This window comes from Dufourea novaeangliae, unplaced genomic scaffold, assembly GCF_001272555.1.
Source record: "Dufourea novaeangliae isolate 0120121106 unplaced genomic scaffold, ASM127255v1 scaffold254, whole genome shotgun sequence".
NCBI classification, from domain to species: domain Eukaryota; kingdom Metazoa; phylum Arthropoda; class Insecta; order Hymenoptera; family Halictidae; genus Dufourea; species Dufourea novaeangliae.
Genome location: NW_015374127.1, coordinates 117189 through 127890, shown reverse-complemented (window position 1 = coordinate 127890; position 10702 = coordinate 117189). Strand labels below are relative to the sequence as shown.

The following is a 10702-nucleotide window of genomic DNA, read 5'->3' as shown; positions in this document are numbered from 1 at the left end:
ATAAAACAATTCTTAGTATTAAATGCGAATTTTTTTATAGATTAGACATGAATCATTATTATTTAGGTGTTTTAACAGTGTGTATGAAGTTGTCAGTGGAAGTAGAAAAAAATTTACATTGAACTCCACTATTATCTATCGGTAATAACGCAATGCACCGGTTGCGTCTTTGGGATCTGTACAGACGCCTCAAATCTGCCTTTAAGAAAAACCTCTGTTGAGTTATATTCTTCCTTTGTATCTTAATTACGTATTTTATGTACGAATACTCGCCGAGGATTTAGTGTAACGTGTTTTCTTATACATATAGTGTAAGCGTAGCTTAAGACAAAGCACTTATGCTTGGCTGATTTAAATCCATTTTTTCGCTACATCTCATGACAAAAATATTTGTGATGGTCTCCGTGGTACTTTGAAACGATTAGCAACTAAGACCAGTTTACAACGACCTTATAATAATCACAACGGGCACAATCCCATCTTCTAAATATGTTCTTTGCGAATGTGGTCATTGTGTTAAAATTTGGATATGTTATAGTCTTTAGCGATATATAAACGTATCTCGAAGGATTTTTAAAAATTTTAAAAATTGTAGATTTTACAGCTGTTTGTAATTTAGGGTCAACCTTTTTCCAATAAATCATAACTATTAAACTAAGAAACTGATCAAAATGAGTTTTGCAGGTACTTACAGTGGAGATATAAGAGTACCAAATAAAAATTATTTCAGTTACAAAATGATATTTTTTAACTATTTATTTTGAAATTGTTTTAAATAAATGCTCTGTTTTTATACCGGGGAACTATTTAAAAATTTGAAAAAATCTGAGGATATAACCCCATTTGTCCTTTTTATAGAGATATCTTCGAAAATATGGACACTTTGAAATTGGCCGTATGAAAATTAATTGAAGTGAACGCCTAGCCGAGGCTTACCGGCTAGTACCACACGGCTTGACCGCTCGAGCAGGTGTAATTCATGCAGCATTCACTTCAATTAATTTTCATACGGCCAATTTCAAAGTGTCCATATTTTCGAAGATATGTCTATAAAAAGGACAAATGGGGTTATATCCTCAGATTTTTTCAAATTTTTAAATAGTTCCCCGGTATAAAAACAGAGCATTTATTTAAAACAATTTCAAAATAAATAGTTAAAAAATATCATTTTATAAAAATTTATATACAAAATACGAATGCTCATTCTTTAAATAAAAGTCAAGTAGTTTTTGTAAGTTAGTCTATCTTATCATTGGCTTAAATAAAATTTAGCTACGTGATCAATTGTATGTTCTATTCAAATTTCTTTGAAGGCATACTTAAGGATCATTTTGTAATGTATGTGTATAAAATGATCCCCGGGTATCATTTTATACCTACTGATAGTAAATACGACGTACATTAAAAAGCATTTCAGTTATTACATTTTATTTAAATAAAAACAGCTTTGACGCGTTGTTTTACTTTCATATTGACGTGGCATTGTTGTAACTAAAACAAAAAAGAATAATATAGCATATGGGTAAAATGATTCCTGGGATCATTTTATCCTACTAGAGAGGGATCATATGACCCCAAACACCCAACTCACATTCAGTGGTTGAATATAACATCAACCTACGACATGAGGTAACGAAACATTAATTAACTTATTATTGAATTGTGGTTAAATTCGTGCAAGAAGCAGGTGTGTGTGTTTATGACAAAAATTATACAACTATAAATTTATATTTATATATTATATGTATATAAATTTATTATATTATATGTAATTTTAGATTTTTCTTGTGGACAACACACAGAGCACTGATATTCACATGGCACTTCCAGCAACGACTAGTGACGTGCGGGGAGAACTATTGTAGAACGACATTACGATATAGCACCACTAATAACTACAAGGCAGCCAGGAATCATTTTTATGTGGAATCTGATAGAAGCCTTAACGGGCTAAACAACTTTTTCTTTTCAATTCGAATTTCTGTAAATTTTATTCTAAAATAAAGAAAAATTTATCAAAAAATAATGATAAAAATAAAAATAATAAAAATGCACACAGCACACGAATTTGAACACTTAATTGTTCTTTCGAAGGTAAAGTGACTGCCACAAGTTTCCGGCTAAACTGCAATGTCACCGTATCGTTCCAATAACTTTTGTCAGGCCCGTATTCATTAAAAACAGACGAACAGATTACTTTTATACTAGAAAATTTGTAATATACCAAATCTGAAAGTGCAAATGTATGCTCCATGTGGGTATATCAAAAATTTATTCGTATTACATATTTTTAAGAAGGTATATATACATATGTATTGAAATTACAGTTTGGCCAGAAACTTTGACAGCCACCGTACGCGAATGAATGTGTGAATCACTCTACACGCCCAGTTGTATCTACTTTATAATCACTCGAATAACTGAATAAAGATTTAAAATTGTTAAAAGTGGCATAAACAATTTCGCTCATTTTCATTTCTCCGTTTCATTTATCAGGGACGAGTATTTCCCGCGACTAATTCCTTCAAATTCAGTGAAACTCCAACGAAATACCGAGTTTTCTCTCAGACTCAACCGGAAAACATATTACTTCTTTTTTCCTTATTTATCCACAGAACAGAATTCCAGTAATTTAACGGAATTTCCTGTGTCCTCGAGCAGGCGCAACCGCCGAGTTTCTCTTATTACGTTCCTCTCCGCTCGGAAATAATTTACCTAATTTCCCAAGGCCTCACCCCTTATCGAACGATTGAATCGTCTTTCGTTCAGCGTCGTCTCCCTCCGGAAACATTTTCTCCGGGTTTGCTCTCGTGGTTAGCGGGCCTGAAGAGAGCATCTCGACAAGAGAAAGGGGAAGAGGAAGAACAGGATAAGGGAGCTAGAGCGTCACCCCGCTGCTAGAGAATCGATTTTCGGCGGGTTCTCCTAATGATCTACCCTTCTTTTTTGTTGCAGCCTGAGAACCGAACAACCAAGTGGTCTCGACAGAGGCGGCGTTCGTTTCGAACTGAGCAAAGCCCTCGGTCTATGGGCACGGAACTCGAGACTCACCTTCCAGGAAGTTAACAGCGACCAGGCAGACATACTGGTGTACTTCCATCGGTGAGTTCCCATTTATTTGTCCGACTAAATCTTTTGGTGTACAGGAGTAACACGCTCGGTACGTACGGTCACTTGGGAATCTTCTATTCCAGGAAGGAGAAGTATTAAATCTAATTGAAGTACTCTTTTTATAGATTTATTGCTGTGAACCATTTGTTGTTTATGCATAGAGTGATTCTGGCAAGTAGGTCAGGTTACAGCTCTGTTTACAGTGAAGTTGGAAAAAAATCGTGGAGGAAAATTTTGCTACTGTTTAACAAGCTTTATAATCCGACTGCATGATATTCAATAGATAAGAATATTCACATCTGTGTGTCCGTAAATAATATTGACAGCACCATTGTTTGATGATGTAAACAGTATACATACATATATTTAACAAAATAAGAATACAAAATAAAGTAAAGTGATTATAGAATGAATATCTCTCTGCTTCGACCACGTGGCGAGCTCTCCTCTCCTTTTGATTATGTTCCATCAATCACGTGGGTCGATGATCGATACTCGTGCGGACATATGTATGTATCATATAAGCTACAAAATCAAATGAACGTGGTGACCAATGCACTGGACTGCGGATGGCAAAACATTTAGTATCTCTTAAAGTATTGTGTCTTTAATGACCTCACCTTATACCTTTTACACACACAATGACATGAGAAATCAATTTATGGAAACAGAATTGTAGTGTTCTATTTGCAAACAAACTACAATTGTATTTTGCAAGCGCACTGATACACTTGTAAAAAAACATCATATAATCGAATGATAGAGCTTGTTAGACGGTATGTACAAAATTTTCCACCCACGTCTTTTTCTAACTTCACTTGCAACCGAGCTATAGCTTGGACCTACTTGCTAGAATCGCCATGTCTAGCATACAGTTAAAGTAATTTACGTTTCATAGAAGTTCCGTGTAAATTCTTTGGTGCACAGAGCGGCGTTCGGTACACATGATCACTTGGGAGTGTCGCATTCCAGAAGAGAAGAGATTAGGCCAAATTAAAATACTCGTCTTATTTATTGTTGTAAAGATTTTGTACTTTATAAAGCACACCGTTACAATAATGTACACTTTATAAAAATTGTATGTATTGAGAACAACGGAAAGTTTTTGCGTTTTGTCTCATTAGCTATGGTGGAGTGATTCAGTAATATACAGGATGGCCAAGTAACTTTGACCACCTTGAATAGCTCTGTTACTTTTAGAGATACGGAGAAACTTTCTTTATAAAGTTCTCCATACTTATAAATATCTCAAAAAAACCAGACAAATGTACGTTTTCTTCGAGATTAGGAATTATTTACTACTAAACCTCTTAAAAATGAAAATATCAAAATTTCAGCAAACAGCCTTATGCTGCGTCTACACTACATAGCATAACACGTTATATAGCAGTTATAAAATTTGTTAGACAGAAAAATGTTATATAACATTTTTCGTGTTATATAGCAAGTTATATGTTATCCTTCAAGTGTTGGACAATTATTTAATAATGAGATACAAAATATTACACAAACAAGTTACAGGATCTTCCAGAAGGTATAATCTTGTACCAAGTTATAAAAACATAATACATGGCAAAGTTATATAACAAATTGTTATACGTATAACACTATTTTCCTGTATAGTGTACACGCAGTTTAATAGTCCTCCGAATAGAATTTAATAAATAATCTGAAATCAACAGGAAACGAAAGAAATCGTATTTGAACTTATCACTTTCAAAAGTCTTTTCGGCTGTCGTGCGCTGTATAATTCCCTATTCCATACATTCAACGAAATTCATTTTGTTCCGATTGACGAACAATTATTTGCCTGAAAAAAGGGGTTTAAACTTCCCGAAAAAGCCTGAATACATCGTGTTTTCTCTCGAGCGCCGGAAGTGTTCACGAGGGCGGAACGCCGCGCCCGCTCCGCGCCGTAGCTCCGAGATGACGCGCCGCGCCGCTTGTGTTAGGCAAGCATTCACGCCCGGCGAATAATTTGCGCACGCGGCGCGGATATTAAATAGACCTCCCGTTTTAATCGTACCTACTCTCATTTCCAGCTGCCTCGTCGCGATAAATTTCCCCGGCAACAAGGTACTTCGTAAATCGAGCTATTGATTCTCCCTTTGTCCGCTCCCGGTTTGTTCCACGTTCTCATTGTGCCCGGGCTGCTCCCGGCGAATTTCACCGTTCACTTTCGCGGGCTCGTCGACGATTTTCGTCCAAGGCGGTGAGGTAAAAGTTCCGTGAGATTCATAAACTTTCGTCGTGATCCGGTAATTCGATAAGAAATCGGAATTCAATGAAACGTTCGACGAGTACCGAGGTTCATGAAATTTATTAATTGGGAGGAAGATCTCGAGTGGGTTTGAAAAACGATTTAACCCATCAGAGACGGAATCCGTATATCTGCACGGACTTTGGTACCGTTCGCAACGACCAAAGGCAATGTATTGTATGGTCCCCTGTACGTCGTTTAATTAAATGAAATAGATTATAGTAATAGTATATAGTATTAGTAACATCCCTGCTGTTCTCCTTGGGTCTATATGACCAGAAATAAGGAATATTTCAATAGGTATTATGTTCCTAAATATTTGTTTTTAATACTCAACGTACTTAAATTTTACGTCTACTTTTTGTGTGTTTTCCATTTTTTAAGGACAAATCATTTTAAATAAATAGGGACAACAGCAAAGATATTGTTATAATATGTATAGGTACTACATGTATACAAGGTGTCATATAATTGGCGGTACAACCGGGCAAGGGGTGATTCTACGTGAAAAAATTAGTCGAAAATATAGAATACAATTCTTTCACTTGAGACTTCGTTTTCGAGAAAATCGAATTTGAAAATTCATCTGAACTGCGTGTATTTACATGGTAGTAAGTAGAAACAGAATGCAGTGAACAGACGAGATAATCAAGCCCTATTCAATTGCAAGCATACTGACATATTTTTAAAAAAATATTATTCTTTTTGTTCGATTTATTTTTGTACGACGATTTTGAGACACTCTGTATAATACATTTCTACAGCTCCATATTTATGAATTTATAATTAAATTTTAAAAGGTCCTTACGTAGATACAGAGTCAAAAGTAAGATTACGATTGTACTCAGCAATTCAAAATCAAGTAAGTAAAACCGGTTTGACTCCATTGTTTTAGAATTTTCAAAATTTTATGAACAGTGTTATCTTCTTTTCTTTTTTATTGCTACATTGTCAAAATAATAAGCTATTGTGCTTGTTGATTTTCGTAAGTAAGTTATCATATAACAAAAACACACTTACCTATATTAATTAGTAATTCACCATTGTCAAGGTGCACATATCTTCAAAACGTGAAATACGACAATCAATTGACCTGTAATTTGTAAAATTCACTTGCAGAACTCTACTTGTTTTATTAAAAACCTTGTTACTAGTGTGCAACAGAATTTATTTCTGATAACTTGTAACTGTGGGCCCAGGCGTCCTAATACTTATAAACGGGAATGTATATCGTTCTCGATACTCCGAGTAACAGACTGTCTAAACGATAATCGTAACGAACGCGAGGCTGTTATACAACTTGTCGTGTACAGTGCCAGTTGTATCAGTAACGGTACCTTAAAATCTGCCGTGATGCATGTTTAACGTACACCAGATTGACACGTGTGTGGTTGTTTGGCAACCAGTCGGAAAAATTTCCTCTACGATTTCAGCTTTTGAATGGAAACACTGACTCTTTTTTTACGACCGAGTATACTGTTTGTCGATATGATTTCTCGTGCGACAGATCATTCCGTCTGTGATAAAAATGACGGCCGTTAAGTCGACATAACTATCCATTGCTACTTGTCATACAATTTACCACTTACAATTCCTACAGGAAACAGCGAATGTCTGGCTTCAGCTTATGGTGTTTTGAAGATTGTAAAATATTCTTTGAAACACGATGGTAACGTACAGTATCGGCCAAAAGTTTGGAATCACTACACAAATTAAATGAAACAGGATCTTTTCAAAAGAAAATAAACGTCTTTAACGTAATTGACAAAATTTTATTTAGCAAAAAACTAATAAGCAACATATTTTACATTTTGTACCATTTTTTGCGTATGTTCTTTTTTAAATTACTCTTTTGTCGTAAAAGCCGTCCCTAGTTTTAATGTCGGATTGGCATATTCTGGGCATGAGTTACTCATTCAGCCGACTAATCGCGGAATAATGAAGTATAATTAATCATCACTGACCTTGTAACATTACTTAAAAAGAGATTAAAAAGCAAAGAACTAATCCGTCCTCCTTAATTAAAATATCGTTTCTAATAAATTATCGATTGTCAAGATGTTTATGTTGCGAGGTTATCGCGAGCCGAGTCGATCATTGGATTGAAACGACCGCTCTAAGATAGCTAATTCTATCCTGAAAAGGCTGCGGAGTGAAGGTGGTGTTGCAGCGAAAAAATACACCGGAGTTTGGTCGGAACAGTTTATTGTTGGGAGTGTTAACAATGTCTCACGAAAACACGATTACACTCGGTGGGCACTGGAGAGCCGCGAAGTGGTGATGGAGAGTGCCGTACACGAAAAATCTAGGCGATCACGAAAATCGTTTACGATCATTGTTTTGCGATAATTAACGCGCGAATTGAAAAATGAGAAGTTTGTTAAGATCTGCGATTACTGCAAAGGTTCACGACAGAATGCCCGGCGAGCAGCGAAGTTTCTACTGGTTTTAGTTCAAAATTCGTTAGGATTTTTCAGAGAAGCGCCGGATTGGTTCCAAGAATATCGATCACCGCGAAAATATCGATAGATAATCGACATCGATAGTTAACGCACGCGCTCTAACGCAACACAGTAGCGAAATTCAGGGACGAAACTAGCAAATCGACGTTGGGCGCACGTAATCGTTGACAAGCTCGCAGTCGCAGTATGGTGCGAGAGCGCCTTGTCCTATTTACTTTTGACGAACGAGTCTCTTACATTTTCATTCCAAAACAGAAATACATATTTGGAACTCAGCATGTTTTTCACGTTTGAGTTAAATTTAGAATGCCCTGCGTGCTTTATATGGCTCTAAAAATGGTCTAATTTATTTGTCCTAATAGTTTATATTGTCTAGTGTAACATTTACTAAGTTAGATAGTCCTAAGGTATCACTTGAAATTGTAAAGGAATTTCGGCAGAAAGAGAAGAACACGAAATCATAAAATTGAAGCCAATCTTACCAGAAAATCGCCTTACTTTTTATCTTTAAGTTGTTTATGCTTCAGTTATTTATGTTTGAAATATACATAAAAAAAAAAAAAAAAAAAAGTAAACAAATACGATTTAAACAGTTTCCTATATTCAAATGTCCCATGATGAAAAACAAGGACGACGCAAAGAAAATGACACCACCTCATCTTTCTGGGATGTTTGAAAGCGCTAATTAAGACAATTGAAATAAGGAGTAGCTTCAAGAATCTCTAATGTGAATCACAAGAAGGGGACAGTGAAGAAAACGAACGGATCGACTTCCAAAAATAGCGAGTCGAACGGTGTGGGTGAGTGTTCTCGACAATATTTATCGAAATGTCACTCGTACTTCAATTGTACGTTGAAGTTGCCCAAAGGAAAGTAAAAGGAATACACACCGCGCAACTGGATAATAACTTTATTATAAAATGAGTGTGTCAATTATAAACTGTTCAAGAGAATCGTATCGAACTGATACGTCCGGTGGTTGACGTGAATCTCCCGTTCACGAAGCAGGAAAATTCGCTCCACCCGTAGGAAACTAAAAAGTGGGGCATTGGGCCCTACCAACGCAAATGCTAGGGCGCTTTCCCAGCCCACGCAACGCCTACAAAACCCAAAAGAGGGGATGCGCCAGACAACGTGGAGTCAGAGGAATAACAAGGGTAGCGCCAGGATGGCTACACAGAAGACCCTTGTTCCCCAATATCGAACTCCGGGCCTTACGCTATGCATGGCTAGGTTTACGTTCCGTCAAGTGCCATCGATAACGGTACGGTCAGGACAACTTTCCCAGGAAGTCTCCTGCCGTACTTGAGTCCTAAACAATAAATTTAAGCAAAAGGCACCAGTTGACTCTCAAAATAACATTTCTTAAATTACGATGGCCTAAACATCAGCTCGTCTCAACAAACGGTATGATGTTAATAGCGTATCGGCTGTCTACATAATATTATCGACGGCCGCTCGCGATCTTGAAAGGCCAAATTAAATGGACCGCAAAACCAAGGGATATGCTGTGCATCACGCGGTTGAAATACCGTGAAAACTTGAATCTGTCGTAACGTCTGAATAAATACACACTTGGTTCGGCGCACAGCATCGCTGATATAGAAATACATATGTTAACGATTGAACTCTATTTCAAATAGAACACCACTATGTACATTTAAACGTTTCCAATAAAAACTCATTTCCTGTCGTGCCTTGTTTTGTGACGGCCCCTCCTATAGTAACCGAACTATTAACATTAAACTAACTTTATATAAAACTTTTAATTATACGCGCTACTCACAAATGCGACTCTGTAAATGTGTTCTGTTTGTAGGAACGGAAATGATGAGACACATGTCTTATAAACGAATGCCGGTAAAAAAAAAGAAGTGACACGACTTCAACATTTGGCGCGAAATTCAAATAACGAAATGGACTTTACGACCGGCCGGATGAGCGAAAGATGGTGTCGCCACTGTTTGACAGACACTGGCGCCATCTTGTTTCGCAAATACGGACACCTGATGAGTATTTCGTTTGAAAAACCTGTAAACAATTCGATTACACAGAGATTCTAGCAGTTTTAAATAGTAAGTTACTGTATAAATTTTATCTATGAAATGTTCACAAGATAGAAAGAAAGATTTCAATACTTACTGTGAGAAGTTGACCGTACAGTTACTACAGAGTCCTCGCGATTATTGACTCTTTGTTGATATGCGATTATTGTCCAGGCGTTATCACCACCACGGGGGAGGGGGCGTGGAACTGGGCAACCGCATAATTTGTTGCCGCAGCGCGCCGAAACAGCTTCCCGTTCACGAGCCGATGACTGAACGTTGGGAGCCCACAAAAAGGTTACATTCCCGGGTGTCAGTGAGAGAATACTAATGCAACGATCAAACTTTTTTATTTTTGATTCTTTATTAATGAAACTTTTATGAACATATTGATTAGATCTTTCTGATTATAATGATACTAAACACGACACAATTTGAGTCATATTTACTTATGATATATTGGAATTGATAATGAACTATGGTCTGTTTTTCAAAAGATGATGCCTGAGAGGTAGGCCCGAGTTTTCGCAGTGTTGTCGCGACCGCAAGACACCTACGGCACTTGTGTCTCTTTCACTCTTCGCGTCTTGGCCAATGACGTGCGACCGTCGACGTAAGTCCTCGCCTACGGTCATCTGTCTCCATCACACGTATTACAAATAGCGTTGTTAAAATGAGCCTCGAGTCTTGAGCTTTAACAGCTCGAGTCGCGGTTCAAACCCTAAAGGCTCGAACCCTCAAGGTTCGAAGCTTGAGTCGTGAAAGCTCGAGTCTTTAACGCTCGAGCCTTTAAGCTTGAAGGCTCGAGTCGTATAAATTGTATG

The 10702-nt window shown here is 37.0% G+C and overlaps 1 protein-coding gene across 1 annotated transcript in view; it reads left to right on the top strand.

Moving 5' to 3' along the window:
• Nucleotides 1–1624: 1624 nt before the first annotated feature.
• The window catches only part of LOC107191229 (matrix metalloproteinase-2-like), a 90741-nt gene continuing 81663 nt past the window's right edge, over nt 1625–10702 (top strand). The window contains exons 1-2 of the mRNA XM_015580219.1: nt 1625–1629; nt 2956–3102. Coding sequence (XP_015435705.1) covers nt 1625–1629; nt 2956–3102 — 152 coding nt within the window. The remainder of the gene's footprint in view (nt 1630–2955; nt 3103–10702) is intronic.